Source organism: Spermophilus citellus, assembly GCF_964194105.1.
Source record: "Spermophilus citellus genome assembly, chromosome: 10".
Classification (NCBI taxonomy): Eukaryota; Metazoa; Chordata; class Mammalia; order Rodentia; family Sciuridae; genus Spermophilus; species Spermophilus citellus.
The window spans coordinates 117,470,642-117,488,403 of record NC_138197.1 but is presented as its reverse complement, the minus strand read 5'-3'; the positions used below and the strand labels follow the sequence as shown (position 1 = coordinate 117,488,403).

General features: G+C 36.9%; 1 protein-coding gene across 1 annotated transcript in view; it reads left to right on the top strand.

Moving 5' to 3' along the window:
• Positions 1-3,603: 3,603 nt before the first annotated feature.
• The window catches only part of SLC5A8 (solute carrier family 5 member 8), a gene marked incomplete at both ends in the record, with an annotated part of 51,470 nt that continues 37,311 nt past the window's right edge, over positions 3,604-17,762 (top strand). The window contains 3 exons of the mRNA XM_081309309.1: positions 3,604-3,954; positions 9,913-9,978; positions 11,942-11,993. Coding sequence (XP_081165435.1) covers positions 3,604-3,954; positions 9,913-9,978; positions 11,942-11,993 — 469 coding nt within the window. The remainder of the gene's footprint in view (positions 3,955-9,912; positions 9,979-11,941; positions 11,994-17,762) is intronic.

The following is a 17,762-nucleotide window of genomic DNA, read 5'->3' as shown; positions in this document are numbered from 1 at the left end:
AGATGTAGTTTTTTATAGTATAATAAATTTAGATAGCAAGTCAATGAAATTTTACATTTGAAGGTAGCTCATGTTATTCATTTAGCTGTTGATTTATTAACATTTTGAAACACTAATTACTCCCAAACCAATTTTTATTATATCCTGGCATTTAGAACTTCTATAATCTCAAAATCTTGTCCTTCTTTCACTTTTCAACTTGCTTATAATCCCTTTATAATAGGTATAATTGTAACATTTTCTATGTCATGAAGTGATACTAGCCATGTTTCTTTTTTTTTTTACTTTTTGAATTTTTTTATTCTAATTTGTTATATAGGAAAGCAGAATGCATTATAATTCTTATTACACATATAGAGCACAATTTTTCACATCTCTGGTTGTACACAAAGTAGAGTCACACCATTCGTGTCTTCATACATGTACTTAGGGTAATGATGTCCATCTCATTCCACTATCTTTCCTATCCCCATTTCCCCTCTAGTGCCTTTGCCCTATATAGTGCTTGTCTAATCCTCCAGTGCTCCCCCTCCAACGCCATCATGAATCAAATCCTTTTATATCAGAGAAAACATTCAGCATTGGTTTTTTTATGGGGGGGGGTTGGCTAACTTCGCTTAGCATTTTAGTCTCCAACTCCATCCATTTACCTGTAAGTGCCATATTCAAAATGCTGAGTAATATTCCATTGTGTGTATAATACCACATTTTCTTTATTCATTCATCTACTGAAGGGCATCTAGGTTGATTCCACAGTTCAGCTATTGTGAATTGTGCTGCTATAAACATTGATGTAGCTGTGTCCCTGGAGTAGGCTGTTTTTAAGTCCTTTGGGTATAGACTGAGGAATGCAATAGCTGGGTCAAATGGTGGTTCCATTCTCAGTTTTCCAAGAATTCTCTACATTGCTTTCTATATTGGCTGAATCAACTTGCAGTCCCACCCACAAAGGATGAGTGTGCCTTTCCCCCCACATCCTCGCCAACACTTTAATAAGTTTGTATTGTTTGTATTCTTAATATCTGCCATTCTGACTGGAGTGAAATGAAATCTTAGAGTAGTTTTGATTTGCACTTTTCTAATTGCTAGAGATGTTGAACATTTTTTTTATTATATTTGTTGATTGATTGTATGTCATCTTCTGAGAAGCATCTGGCCCATTTATTAATTGGGTTATTTGGTTTTTTGGTGTTAAAATTTTTGAATTCTTTATATATCCTAGAGATTAGTGTTCTATCTGATGTGTGTATGGTAAAAATTTGCACCCAAATTGTAGGTTTTCCATTTACCTCACTGATTTTTTCTTTTGCTGAGAAGCAGCTTTTTAGTTTGAATCAAAGGGAAAATAATTAGGGAAATCACAGGCTGTGTTTAACATCAGTACTTCCAAGCTATAAGTTATACCAACCCTATTCTCAACAAATTGGAAAAGCAGCTAAATATGTAATGCCAGCACTCAACATTGTCAGGGACTACATGCATATCATCTTATTTAACCTTCTACGGCTCTGTGAGATGAGAATCAGTACCCCCATTTTAGATAAGAGAAACCAAGAAATAGAGGTAAGCATTTGCTCAAAATATGGCTAATAGGTAGCAAAACCAGGGTGTCAGGTTTAACCTTAAGCTAGTTGGCCTCTAATGATCAGAGAGTGTATTGGTCATTAGCTGTGTGAGACTCTGCCCTTAGTACTAGGTGTCCAAAAGAAGATAAATTTTGTTTCTTCTATTTCACAGATCTCCTGGATATAGGTTGCCTGAAGAAAAGGGTTTTGCAAAGATGGTGAATGTTGGTTTATGTTAGAGAGCTAAATGGGAAATTGGGACAAAAGCTCAAGGGAATGGTGGGCCCAGTTCTCCTTTATCCAAACACTGACCCTCAGTGTCATGGAGCTTCTTCTCCACTAGGCCATTATCCAGAGAGCTTGGTGTCCAACAGTATATAAAATATTTGCTCCAACTCAAGACTATTGGCTTTAAAGAATTTTTCAGAAGCAGATTCAGTTTCTATAAGGGTTGAGCTGACTTCTCTGTGTATTACTCTTACAGGTTCTTACCCACACAGAGAGTAAATATTTAAAGGTATGTAAATTTCACACAGGTGGGACATAATCCCAAGCCACATATTTGTTTAATGATTGGATTACTTGGATTTAGTTTCTATTTCCCTCCTTATTTCCTTCTGAAAATGATATAGAAAAAAATGCCAGTTTATTAAAAAAATAGAATTTGATACAGGTTTCTTTACACACTACGTTAGGCTAAATGCATTCTGTGATTGTTGATCAATCCAGCCATTCTGACTGGAGTGAAATGAAATCTTAGAGTAGTTTTGATTTGCAATGTTAAATTATAAAGATGTATGAAAATGGACAAGGACTGTTTGAAATAGATCAATGATTGGGCACATTTGGCTGGAGGGCCTGTTATAGGAGGAAAATCCAAGTCATATTACTTTATGATCTAACACATGTGATGCTAACAATTTTTCAAGGCAAGGTACTTAAAATATGTTCCAAGTGTTGGTACCCAAACAAATATTTTCTTCCATATGCTTTCAGGTGTCTTTATTTAATGTGCACATTTGTGCCTACCTTTAACTCATATTTACATGTGGACTTTGTACAAAGTATAGCATTGTGATTAAGAGAACAAGCTTTGAAATCCAACCTGCATTAAGAATCTTTATCTCCACCATTTCCTTGGGCAACTGACTTCACCTTTCTAAAGCAGTTTTCCTCCTTTGAAAAGTGGAGATAATCCCTATCTCAAGGGTAATAGTAAAAATTACACTTGTTAATGGAAAAGGTTTCAGGCGTGCATGTGTCATATCCTAAGTCTCATTAAACAGCTGTTATTAATGTTGCAGAAATTACCATTTCCATTACAGGCTGCACGGAGATGGGAAGTGTTTGTTGAATAAAAACGCAGGTGACCCATCTCACAGACTTCTTCCTCTCCTTTATAATTGCTTACCTGTCCAAGGACTATGATCTCAGCTCACGCACTGCAGTTGTCAACCGCATCACCCATTAACCTGTCAAGTGAGGCAATCTAAAAACTCCAGGCATACTTTCCAGTAAGGATCTGGACTGTTGAACTGGAAAGCTAAACCTAAAGGCGTGACAATTGCCCTTCGACCCGTCCCCTGCTTATTTAAATGGTTCGTCCCTTCAGGTGTCACTTGATAAAATTTGTGCTGAGCGCTCCTTGTGGATTCGCTGGACGCCGCGGCAGGGCAGGAGGCTCCAGTTCTCACCTGCCCGAGTTCCCTGGTGCGACGGCTGTCCTGGCCACCCGGTCGCGCACCTGGTGAGCGCTCAGCGCTGTGGGCAGATTCCCAAGTCCCAGACTTCGGGGCGCAGCTCGCAGTGGAGAGTGCTGGGACCATTACCAGCTGGCACCTCCGCTTACCTTGTCATCTGCGCCAAGGCTCCGGACTGCGGGAGACACCTGGAGGACGCCTCTAACCGCCCTAGGGCACCACGCCTGTGGCGCCCAGGAAATAGAAGCGAGCGCCGGCAGCTGAGCTAAAACGCTGGGCTCGGGCTGCGCGTCGCGGGGCCACCAGTTTCCGCGCAGAGCCCTGGCCACCGCCAAGCCATGGGCGCTCAGCGGGACATTGGCACCTTCGTGGTGTGGGACTACGTGGTCTTCGCCGGCATGCTGCTCATCTCTGCCGCCATCGGCGTCTACTACGCCTTCGCGGGGGGCGGCCAGCAGACCTCCAAGGACTTTCTGATGGGCGGCCGCAGAATGACCGCCGTGCCGGTGGCGCTGTCCCTCTCCGCCAGTTTCATGTCCGCTGTCACGGTCCTGGGCACCCCCGCCGAGATCTACCGTTTTGGGATCATGTACGGCATCTTCGCCATCACCTATTTCTTTGTGGTGGTCATCAGCGCAGAGGTCTTCCTGCCGGTGTTCTACAAACTGGGGATTACCAGCACCTACGAGGTAAAGGGGAAGGTGGGGGACTTTTCAGGCTCCTGGAGGAATTTTCTTGGGGATGAATGGTCACCATCACATCAGAATCTTTCCTTGTCTCATCACCTGTCTGTCATCTTTCCCTTGAGGGAAAAGTGTCGTCATGACTATAAAACCTTGGGATTTATTCTCCTGAGCTCAATGAAAAAAGAGCCTTCCAAAGTAAACGGAATGATTGGACTTGTTGCTCCCTAGGGTCCTTCTTTACCTTCAGCGTCTTTGATTCCCAGTCAAGGGGAAAGATTTTAAAACTCTTTGGGGCCGGGTGTGGTGGGGGAGGTTGGGGAGATTAAGTTGGTAAAGTCCCAGCTCCTCCATGTTCAAATAAATCTCCTAGTTCTAAATCCTCGTTCAGCCCCCATTCACTTTTCCAGGATGACTGGTAGAGAATTTACACCAAGTCAGAGAGGCAGGTAGTCAAATTGTTAAGGTCCTGTTAACTCTTGTCCAAGTACCTGCAAGGAGACCAAATTTTACCACTTACTAGCCGGGTGACCTGGGCCACTTCTTTAATTAGCCTCTTATAACTCTTTCCTCATCTCAAAAAGAAAATAATACCACCCACTTCATCCAGTTGTTGGAAGGATTAAATAGGATGATGCAAAGTGTAACATTCAGAATAGTACCTAGAGGAGAGTAAGTGCTGGGGAGATGTTGGCCATAATTGATGTGGTGCTGGTAGTGGTGGTGGTAGTTTTCATGGGATCACTAGAAAAAAAAATATAGCTGGAAGAGTTTTAAACAGCTTTGCCATCTCTCTGTATGGAAAAGTGATTAAGGAAAACCATTTCTTCTATTTCACAAACCCCCTGGGTATAGGTTTTCTTAAATTGTCTATAGGAAAGGGTTCTGCAAAAATATGAATGTTGGTTTATGTTAGAGAACTAAATGGAAGGTGGGATAAAATCTCAAGGGAATGGTGGGACCCAGTTCAGTACCTTCAGTGGTTTCCTTCACCCAAGCACTGACCCTCAGTGCCATGGGCAAGGCTGAAGTTTCTTCTCTGCTAAGCCATTATCCAAAGAGCTTGGCATCTCTTAGTGGCCTCTACTGTCTTAGAATCTGTGAAGTGTTTGCTCCAACCTGGGATTTCTGGAAGGTGACTTCTCAGTGAGGCTGGTTCAACTGGTGTTGGGACTGGGCCCCAATAGCACAAGAAGTGTTGGTGACAAATTCTGCCTGAGCTCTAGGGATGCCATTCAGAGTGAAGCACCCCAGGAGAGCATAGCCTACTCTCTGTGGTCACTGTGTTTGGAAAAGCTGAAAGGGCTCAGTCATCATCCCAGAAGTGAGCAGGGTGGACTTTCTGTTTTGCTGGGAAGTGACAAACTGGCAGCCTCAGGACAAATTCAGTCCTCTGTTTGTGTATATATTGTTTTAAAAATTAATTTAGCATTTAATGATGAAGGAGAATTCAAATAAAATTCCAGATTCTGAATTCTTTTGAAATTTCAGAAGACTGATCATGCTTGTTCGACCTCCCTATGGCCACAAGAACTCCAGTGCGCAGCCGTTGCTCTAATTCTCTTAATTCTCTATACTGAGGCCTTTTTGTGTTCACACAGTTATTTTCTTACGGTAGAGAAATTCTTATCTGCATTTATGTCTTTATCTAAAATCTAAAAAGAGAAAATGACAAAGGTATTGTTTTCAAATAGAGTCATGAAAGTGCATTATTTCTTCAAGATGTAAGAATATCCTGGAATGTTAAGCTTATGAAAAATTGGCCTATGTCACTCATGTGTATTGCCTGATGGTATCTTTTCACATTCAAATCTGTGAGCTCTGACCTGTAGTTAACCAACTTGAAAACTTGGAAACGGTTTGAATAATCTGGCAAGAGGATTTCTGTCTTGGCAGATGGATGCTGCTCTCATAATCACTGACCCATGCCTCTTTGGGGCTACAACGTTAACTCAACCAGAAACAGATTTCCCACAAATTTCTAGTGATAGAAGCTAAGTGAGCAGGGATTCCAGCTTAAAAATGACAAAAACTAACTTTTATTGAATGTTTAATTCATGCCAGGCACTAGGCTACATGTTTTATATACATTATCTGACTCAAGACTCCAAAAATCCTTACAAGGGAGGTACTCTCAGATCCCTGTTTTGCAGACAGAGATCCAGAGTAAGTTAAGCTAGCAAGAGTATGAAACAAAGTGGACACACATCTAGAAGCATACTTACTGGCTGCTTCTGCAGGCTCTAGTGGGTCTGTTATAACTCTGAGCAGGGTTTATACCAGTGCAGAGAGAACCAGGGAAGCAATATAAGACACATGAACTAGTGAGTACATTGTGAGTGTCCACACTACTAGGCAATCAGGGACAGGTAAGTTAGACAAAATGCTGTGCTCCTATCGATTGATCACATCATAGGTTTCCTGTGGAATACTTTTTAGTTTAATGCTGAGAGGTGGAGTTACTTATACAGAATGCACAGTGTAACATTGAGTGATGGTTACCTTGGCATTCTTGCTCAGATATGAGATCATTCCCTACTTATATTTCTATAGATAAAATTGGTTGTTACTAAGCATTTCTTTTTTTTAAAAGAGAGAGTGAGAGAGGAGAGAGAATTTTTAATATTTATTTATTTATTTTTTATTGGTTGTTCACAACATTACAAAGCTCTTGACATATCATATTTCATACATTAGATTGAAGTGGGTTATGAACCCCCAATTTTACCCCAAATGCAGATGCAGAATCACGTCGGTTACACATCCACAATTTTACATAATGCCCTATTAGTAATTGTTGTATTCTGCTACCTTTCCTATCCCCTACTATCCCCCCTCCCCTCCCCTCCCATCTTCTCTCTCTACCCCATCTACTGTAATTCATTTCTCTCCTTGTTTATTTTCCCATTCCCCTCACAACCTCTTATATGTAATTTTGTATAGCAATGAGGGTCTCGGACTATTCCCTGAAGACCTTAAAAGAGCATGCTAGAGGGATACTGCCACATCGATGTTCATAGCAGCACAATTCACAATAGCTAGACTGTGGAACCAACCCAGATGCCCTTCAATAGATGAATGGATAAAAAATGTGGCATCTATACACAATGGAGTACTATGCAGCAATATTTATTTTTTAGCTCTCGGCGGACACAACATCTTTGTTGGTATGTGGTGCTGAGGATCGAACCCGGGCCGCACGCATGCCAGGCGAGCGCGCTACTACTTGAGCCACATCCCCAGCCCCGTTACTAAGCATTTCTAATCTCTATTTTATCACTGCCTTCAAAATGTATACCTGATAGGTGTTTAGTAACTTCCAGAACCATAGACAAGCAAGAAGTACATTTGAGGAATCTAATTCAATCAATCACTACTTTAGTATCTTTTGGGATCTAGCTAAATCTGAGTGTCCTAGATTCTATTTTGTATTTTTTATCATTTATTTCTACTAAAAGAGGTTGGCCAGGCATGGTAGCACACGCCTGTAATCTCAGCATCTCAGGAGACTGAGGCGGAAGGATCACAAGTTCAAAGCCAGCCTTAGCAATGGTGAGGTGCTAAGCAACTCAGTGAGACCCTGTCTCTAAATAAAATACAGAATAGGGCTGAGGATGTGGTTCAGTGGTTGAGTGCCCCTGAGTTCAATGTTCAGTACCAAAAAAAAAAAAAAAAGAAGAAGAAGGAAAGAAAGAAAAGAAAAAGAAGAAATCATAGTGTCCAAAGTTAGTCTGGAAACCCTAGAGCAATTCTCTAAGCCTACTGCATAGTGACGTGGGCTCCTGGTTGGGTCTCCAGGTATTTCCTCTGCAGTCTAGTAACCTACTGGTGGCTGACCAAGACTATTGATGGACTTCTTGGTTCTGTCTTGAGTTGGTCACTGAGTCACATCTCTCGCACCTTTTATTTTTTATTTTGAGACAGGGTCTCACTAAGTTGCTGAGGCTGGCTTTGAACTTGGGATCCTCCTGCCTTAGCCTCCTGAACTGCTGGGATTACAGGTGTGCACCACTGTGCTCAGCCTGAGTTGGTCTTACATGGGCATATTGATTTTCCGGGATCAGATGATTTTAGGGGAAAAATTATATCTATCTATATATATATAATTTATATATATATATGTGTGTGTGTGTGTGTGTGTGTGTGTGTGTGTGCATGCGCGCGCACACACACACAGACACATAAGAGATTTACACATAAGAGATTTACTAAAAGAATTCTGGAGAAACAATGCTGCCCTGTTTCCAGTCTCTAAATGTCTTCTAAAAAGTCCTTGAATGAATTTGGTACATGTAATTGACAAAGTTCATGGATTTAGATTCCACTAGCTTCTTAACATACTATTTTCGAATGCGTAGTTATTTTACCATCCATTTATATCATTGGATAGTCTCCAAAACCCCACAAACTAAGAAAGGAAAGAAGAGTTACTATAATCCTCATTTTCAAGAGAAAGAACCAGAGATTTGGAGAGTGCTTGCCTCCAGCTCATGAGTTAGGAGTGGGACTGGATCAGTAGCTGGAACTCTGTTCCCAAAGTCCTTGCACATGAGCTGTGTATTTGTTACCTTTTAAAAGGTCCTATTATTTGTCAGTGTCACCTATTTATTTACCTAGAAGTCTTAAACACCTGGTCAGATTGCTTACTTAGTGTGGTTATCCCAACACTGAGGACTATAATTTTGTGCATTGGTCATGTCAATAATTAGGTTGCAGTCTTGGGGTCCTTTCTGAGCCCCAGCGTCCTCCTCTCTAACATGGGCTTATACATAGTTCCTGCCTCACAGAGTTATTGGGAGGAAAATGTACACAGCAAGTCTCTGTAGTGTTAGCTGTGATTATGGAGTAAAAATCTCAGATGTCTTTCCTCTGATTATTATCTAATGCTAGTTTTCCTTCCTCTTTTTACCCCTGAATATGATAAGACTGTTGTCAGCCTTCAGCTTGTCTCTGTGTGTACTCATGTTATTTAGGTTAAATATATTGGACTTCAGCTCTGCATTATAACTCTGTAATATACTACATAGTATAGGAAATAAGCAGATTATATTATAAGATATAGTAGATTTCAAGGAGGGTAGGAGAAATTGGCAGGGTTGTTTGTTGGCTCTGAACAGAATCTGACAGGTGCTATAAGTAAAAAAAAAAAGATGTGTGTGTGTGTGTGTGTGTGTGTGCGCGCGCGCATGCACATGTGCACAAGGACATGAGGGTAGTTCATTAAACAGAATAAAAAACAAGAGTAACTAGGTCTTGGTAAGGACAGAAACATAAGGTTCCTTTTGCCATTGGCCCCACCCCACCCTTAGGATCAGTCTGCTCCAATCACTTTCAGTCTTTGTATCTTACCTTCTTCCATTGAGAGGAGAATCTCAGAAGCTGTAGTGGCATCATGTGACTTCTTCTTGCTCAAAAGAGGCTGGGGACCTTAACTGACAGATCCATCACTTTTATCTACAATAGAAAAGGGTTGATTCCCCAAGTAAATCAAAGGAAATGTACAGAGCGGATGCTAAGAGAAAGGAGAGAACAAGATTCCTTACTCTTAAAACAAAACAAAACAACAGAATATATTTCATTTAGTGACAGTTTTTATAATCTTTCCAGGCTAAACTAGGGATGGAGAACAGATCAATGTTTAACAGAATTTAGAGATTTGGGAAGGTCTTGACCATAAAGGGGCAGCATGAGGGAGTTTTCTGGGGGGTGATAGAGCTATTTTTATTCCAATTACGATGGAGATCACATAAATATGTATGTGTTAAAAACCATTGAATTATACTCTAAACCAAGAGTTAATTTTGCTTCATGAAAAGAATATTAAATAAAATAAAAACACAGAATACAAATCAGTCATCATAAATTTGCTTCAGATTTCTAACTCTTTACCTCTTAAGCTGCTGATTTAAAAAAAAAGTGTTCAGAAGATTCACATAATAACTATTTTTCTTTTTCTGGCAATAGTATTTAGAACTTCGATTTAACAGATGTGTTCGACTTTGTGGAACAGTCCTCTTCATTGTTCAAACAGTAAGTAGCTCTCCATTAATTTATTTTCTCTCTTGTCATATAAAATATTTTTATCCATGGCATTTGAGTGAGCCTTACTCAGGAAACATGAGAATAAAGAGATGTTGAAAATATGAGAAAATGAAAAAGAAAAAAAGACTTTACTAGTATGCAATATTAAACCTAAAAATTATTAAACGGTGTTGCAGCAAATGCTTTACTTTGTGAAAATGGGAGTGACTTAAGTGAATTTAAATATTGTGTTGATCAAGCAACAGCTATATTGCTTTAGGAAAACGTGCTTCCCCTTTCCTGCTCAACTAAGCAGACAGTAAGGGCATTACTAGATGGCAAAGATATTTGAGGGAGCTGTGGTCAGTGACAGTAGGAATTCTAACAAAGGGAAAACAAGTTTTATGTCTCACAGTATTTTTTTTCAACATGTTGTGCAATAAATATGAAAAAAACTGATAGTAAGACATTAGGAAACAATTTTATTTGTTTGAAAGCATACTTTAGAAAAGGATCAGTGCTCTTTAAAATATTGTACTATAAGACCCAACTGAAGCAGTCCCTCAGAATGCAAAGCAGTAGAATCACAAACTCTGGAGGAGTTTTTAAAGACAGATACACAATCCAGTAATTCAAGACTATGCAAGTATAGATTTACTGGTTGACACAAATGGAAAGCAAGGATTTGCCATGCAGTCAGTGATATGTTTTTACTTCCTACTCTACATCTGGTTGCTGGAGGATTTTCATAGTCATTGTCTCATCATTTACATCCATCTTCCTCTTGGCAGTTAAGCACTTTAAAGCCTGAGTTCGCCCATCCAGGTTGAGGAAGGAGTTTTCATTCTTATTCCTAATAACAATACTCTTTCTCCAATCAAACGTTTCTGAAGCATTTGCTCCAGCAGTTCAGAGTGTCTTTCTAAGTTATTTAACTCCATTCCATTTTATATCTTTGCAAATTATGTCACTTAAAATTTATCCATTCTTAATACTTGCAGAGTAAAAGAGTGCTTTTTAGGATCTAGCAGGGATTCTGATACAGAGCTGAAGGCTGGTAGCTTGCATTTGTCAACTGCTGAAATCTTCTATGTATTTATGTTAAAAATGTTAACAGAAATAAGAAGTGGGAACCATTATTAGGAAGGCAGCCTGTCTCATTCATATCTTCAGCTTGGACAAAATAATGACTTTGGAAAGCTGGCTCAGTTTTGCAAAAAGAAGAGATATTGATCACTTCCCACTTATAGGACTTATTTCCATATACTACATGCAGTATGATCAGACATTCAGATGGTACATAATATGTTTTTACCATAATGTGTTTTTTATGGAATACTCTTGGTATTAACCTGTGTGTGATATATTTAAAAGATCAATGCAATGAAACTGATATTTTGAGAAAGACTGAATTCACCCAACAAATGTACACAGGTCAATAAATATACGTTGAATGCAAATAAATGAAAAATAATATAAAAAAGATGGATTGTGGCTTTTGTTGGCTTTCAGAGTTTTTAGTGAAAATTTACACTTGGTCTAATTAATGAACACACAAACTTAAAACTTTAAACTGGATACTTTTAAAAAATGTTACTTTTTAAAACATTAATTAGGTGGTGATTCGCAATAGTTTGGAGATTAAGAACTCTTCTAAAGTTATAGTTTTTCTTCGTTATTGTTTTAAACCTAGGGAAATTTATTTTAAGTTTGAGTTGGTGGGTCAGTGAACATTTGCACAAATCACCACATTGAAATTGTATTTTTATAAAAATCTGCTCATAAATGATTTTTGTGTGACTATACCACCAAAGAACAATCAAACTTACTTAACATTTTTCAAGTTATTTGAATTTTATTAGATATATTGAAACTGCTGTTTTAATTCATAATTGACTTTACAGGAATAATCAATATTTTATTTTGTAGTTAATATATAATTCATTTGAGTTTCTTTTTTTTCCCCTCTTAGATCCTTTATACTGGAATTGTTATTTATGCTCCTGCCCTGGCTTTGAATCAAGGTACATTTTAGATCACCCAATCACATAACTCCCAGTTTAGGATTCATTTTCAGTAAGCCCTAATTTCTCTTTGGGAAGATGGAGAGATGGAGAAATATTTCCAGTTTCCCATATTAGCTTTATGAGAGGAGTAGGGTGGTTTAGTGCCTATACTAGCTTATTTGGGTTTATGGATGAATATCTCCAGAATGTCTATAATTAGTAACAGGGCAGCCTGGCACTGGGTGGTGTCACTCTGGGATGTGTCCAGCAGCCATTTCTTCAGAACAAACGCCCCCTATAGGTTACATCATGAATGACTGAACTCTCTTTTGTGTCTATTACCTGGCGTCCATTTCCAAGAGTGTACTGCTCAGGTGCATGGTAAAATCTGTCAGGGAGAGCAGCTTTTCTACTCATAATATGGTCCATATTGGAAAAGAAAGCTCTGTGGTTTGAAATATCGGGTTCCTAGTGACAAGAAGAGAGACGGTTACAGTATTATCATAAAATACCTATGAAGATCATATTGATCAACAGATTCCCTAGACTCTAGATTTGAGTTGACAAAAACAGAGAGATTGGGAGAGTTTATTAAAGCAAAGGTTCATATTTTCAAAAGGCTTTGGGGGAAACCCCATGTCCTTTGAATTCTTATCAGTTGGAAGTGAGTTTATCTCTAAAACTTCCTTGTGAAATGGACAAGTGGACCCTGTGATGATTAAGAATGTGGTGCAATTCCTGGAGTTAATATAATATAGAGGAAACCTACTAACTCCCTATTTGTGTTTTCTTTATTTTATGATGAATCTGATAGTTATTATCACCTACACTTACAAAGTGCAACAGTATCAATATAAAAGAAGAGTTTCATTATAGAACATGCCCTTGAACTCTGAATGCCAGGCATGTTCAGTGTCAATATTACCCACATCAGGAATGGATTATTTCCAATGTCAAGAACTGAGCTATAAACTTCATAAGTTACCTATTGATTTTAAGTGTAATTAAAGATGTTAAGAGTTTTAAAGACATAGTCACAGTATTTGGTGTGCAACAGAAGCTAAGTAAAAAATCATTTAACTGAATTGAAATTCAATATTCTTTAGGTGAAACCTTTTTTAATGTTCTTTTGGTGTTATGGAAAGCTTCAAACATGAAAGCTTCAAAAAAAAAATAGGGAGAATAGTGCATTGAATCCTAATGTACCCACCACCCTACATTAATAATTATCAGCTCATGGTCAATTTTAATTCACTCTCTATTTCCCTCATTAGATTATTTTGCTGTAAATGGAAATCTTATTTCATTTATACTTCAGTATGTCTTTTAAAAACAAGGGCTTGTTTTTAAAAGAGAATTATACCATCAACATATCTAAAACATTAAAATTAATTTCTTAATTTCATATTAAGTCAGTGTTTAGATTTCCCTGATTTTTTTCAGTGTTTATTAGAATCAGGATCCAAATAAGCTTGTATAATTGCAATTAATTGATATATCTGTTGAATTTATCTTTTTTCTAAAATTGAAAACCAGCTTAATAAAGCATTCTCATGTCCAGAGCTGATCATAGAGTTTATATGTAATAAAATATATAGGGCATAAGTATACAGTTGGGTGAATTTTAACAGTTGTGCACAGTCCCATAACTACCATCCAGCTCAAGATCTAGAATATTTTCATCATTGAATCCCAGAAATTTTGCTCTTGCCTCTTTCTAATAAACCCCACTAAGCAACTACTCTCTGATTTTTATGACCATAAATTAGTTTTCCCTGGTATTAGATTTTATCTAAGTAGAAATATATAGAACCCTTTTGTATCTGTTTTCTTCAGTTAGCACAATGTTTTGAAATTAATTCATGTTGCTTCATGTATTGATAGTTCATTCCTTTTCATTGCTAGTGGTATTTCATCTACCAAAATCTGTTTATTTACTCCCCAACTGATGGACATCTGATTGTTTCCAGTTTTAAGGATGCCAAGAACATTCTGGCACCGTGTGTGGGGCATGTGCTTGTGTGTGTGTGTGTGTGTGTGTGTGTGTGTGTGTGTGTTTTGTTTTGTTTTTAGACATCTATTTTCATTCTTATTGGAAAAGAAATACGTGAAAGTGGTGTAAAGTTAAACATACATCTATTCTGACCCAACTCAGGTTAGGTATATGTATGAAATTTAGGAGAAATTGACAAATAGCTTTCCAAATGTTTGTACCATTTTACATCCCATTCCACACTATGTGAGAATTTCAGTCATTCAACCTACTTGCAAACATTTGGAATTAATTTTTTTTCATTTTAGCCATTCTGGTAGGTATTATATGTTATTGTATTGTAGTTTTAGTTTGTATTTTTTTCTGATGACTACTGTTGTTGAGCTTATTGGCTCATAAATTTAAAACGACAAATAATCTAGTAAAAGATGGACAGAAAACTTGAACTGACACTTGACAGAAGCAGACATTCTTTCAATAGGTTATACGGTGATCCAACAATTTACTTAGGTCTTTTAAAATTTCTTGCAGTAATGTTTTGTAGTTTTTGATATTTAGGTCTTGGGCATAGATTTCAGATTTATTCCTAGGTAACTGATTCTTATACTATTACAAATAGTATGCTTCATAATATAATTTTCAACTATTTATTGCAATTATATAAAAAGGCAGTTGATTTTTATAGTCTATCATAAGAACTTGCTAAATTTACTTTTAAATTCAAGTTCATTTGTGGAGATCCCTTAGGATTTCTTTTGCTGCTGTTTCTTTCTTTCTTTTTCTTTTTCTTTCTTTTTTTTTTCTTTGATACCAGGGAATGAAACTCAGGGGTGCTTAACCACTGAGCCACATCCTCAGCCCTTTTTAAAATTTTCTGATTTTTGAGACAGGGTCTCACTAAGTGGCTTAGGGCCTTGCTAAATTGCTGAGGCTGGCTCTAAACTTCAAATACTTTTCTCTAGCCTTCCAAGCTGCTGGGATCTCTTAGGATTTTTATGTTTTTCATGTATAGAGACACTTTCACTTATTTTCTAATCTTTCTGCCTCATAGTTCTCTTCCTTTTCTTACTGCACTGTTAATGTTGGAAGTTACATTGATTAACTTTTGATTGTTAAATCAGTTTTGCCTCCTTGGGATAAACCACACTTGATCATAAGGTATTGTCCCTTTTACATATTACTGAATTCAATTTGCTAATATTTTGTTAAGAATTTTTAGAGTTCATGAGAACTCTGAAGTTTCCTTTTCCCATAATGTCTTTGTCAGATTTTTGTTTGTTTGTTTAGTTGTAGTTGGACACAATACTTTATTTTATTTATCTTTATGTGGTGCTGAGGATCGAACCCAGGGCCTTGCACTTACTAGGCAAGCAGTCTACCACTGAGCCACAACCCCGGCCCTCTTTGTCAGATTTTTGTATCAGCTATATTAGCTTCATAAATGAGTTGGGAAGTGTTCCCTCTTATATATTTTTTTGGGGATGGTACCAGGTATTGAACTCAGAGGAACTCAACCACTGAGCCACATCCCCAACCCTATTTTGTATTTTTATTTAGAGATGGGGTCTCGCTGAGTTGCTTAGTGCCTCACTTTTGCTGAGGTTGGCTTTGAACTTGAGATTCTCCTGCCTCAGCCTCACAAGCCACTGGGATTACAGGCATGCCCCACCATGACTGGCTCCCTTCTATATTTTTTGAATGTATTTTTATAAAGTTATGTATTTCTTTCTTAAATGCTTTATAGAGTTTACAGTGAAGGCATCTGGACCTGATGTTTGTTTGTTTCTGTGGAAAGATTTTGGTTTATGGATTCAATTTCTTTATTAAATATAGTTTTTAATGCTTCCTAATTCTTAGGAATAAAGTTTGATGAATTGTGTTTTTTAGAAAATTCGTTCATCTTTCTAATTTACCAACTTAGTTGTCACTAAATTGTCTGGAATATCCTCTTGTTATCCTTGCTTATATATTTAGTAATGGCCATTCTAATTATTCCTGTGACTGTTAAGATACATTTTTAATCATTTTTCTGGATATATCTTTTTTTTTGCTTATTTCAAGTTTAGCTTTTCTAGCTTCTTAAGGTAGAAATTTATGTCACTGGTTTTAAAATTTTCCTATTTTATAATATGAACAATTTAAAGTTTGCATTCTTTTTAAGCAGTGCTTTGTCTGCATCCCACAGATTTTTAAAGCTTACATTCTTATTGTATCATTCAGTTAAAAGTATTTTCTAATTCCTCTTACAATTTATCAATGAATTATTAAGAAATGTGTTGCTTGATTTTCAAATACTTGGAAATTTTATAATGTATTATTTTGTTATGGATTTCTAAATTAATGCTGTTTTAGTGAGAGAACTATTATGATTTTATTCCTTTGGAATGTATTGAAATTTGCTTTATGGCCCCAAATATGGTTTCTCTTTCTGTCATTCCACATGCTCCTAAAAAGAAAATGTATATTGTGTGATTGTTGGTTAATAATGTTTTTCAAATATTCTGTATCTTAGCAGATTTTTGAAAACTTGTTCTGTCAATTACTTCAAATTTAGAAATATAGCTACTGATTTTTCTATTTCTCCCATTCTGTCAGTTTTTACTGAATAGAGTATGAAGCTCTTTTTCAAGTCTTTCTAATTAATAACCTACTTCATCTTTTTTATCCCATTGATATTTATCTTTTGCAGAAACTATGTCATTTGTTCTATCAAGTTTTCCAGGATTTTTATTTTACTGATTGCTCACATGTCAGGTTTAATGTTTCTCAAGTCCTTGGCTTTTCTTGTAAATAGTAGTAGTTAGATTTCAGGCTGCATTTTAGACTGCAGTGCAACCTTTTGAAAATATTTCTTAGGTGATGTATATAAACTATAGTTTTATTAGTTAATTAGGGCTTATAAAATGGGACATTCTAATTCTATTATTTCTTCTTTATTAATTAAAAGAAACACTTATCTAAAGAGAAACTTTATCTTGTTTTTTATTGGGTTATTCTGAAAAATACTTTGTATAGGAAAGGCAGAAAAATGTCTTATTACTTGCTTATCAATTTTTAAAATTAAAAATTTTTTAAAGGGCTGAGGGTATAGCTCAATGGTAGAACACATACTTAGCATGTACAAGGTCCTGGGTTCAATCCCAACATCCCCAAATAAATAAAATACAATAAATTGGTTTCCTATTATCCTCCTAAGGGCTTAGATTTAAAAAAAATATTATCATTATGAATTGATGACTTAAAGATTGGATGTTATTTCATACCATTATGGATTGGTATTATTATTGATGCTGATACTGTCCCAATTTTTTTAGCAGAGGCCTCTTCAGGTTGTCTCTTGATTTCTCAACCTTGATTATGCATTGGGCACGCTCTTGGGGAGCTTTTAAAAATATTTATGCCTGGGTTTCTAACCCCAGAATTCTGAGTTAATTGGCCTATTGAGTGACCCAGTCATTGGGATTTACAAATTTCCTCTGGTGATTTTATTGTGCAAAGTTGAGAACTATTGAGGATGAATAGAAATTCCAATATTGTAACTAATAATATGATGGAAAAAATGGTTAAAATTTATTCTTTGTAGTTTGTGTCCCAGAAGGGATTTATAAAAATTACTGTGTTTTAAAGTCTTGTGTGTTTATGTCACAAACTTGATATATAACTAGGTTCGATTTATTTCATTTTGTTCTCACTTTGAAGGAGTTTATTTTTTAATTTCATTTTTTAATAATTATATAGAATATGTATGCGGTTCTAAAGTTATATCTACACACCAAAATATGTTCAGAGAAGTT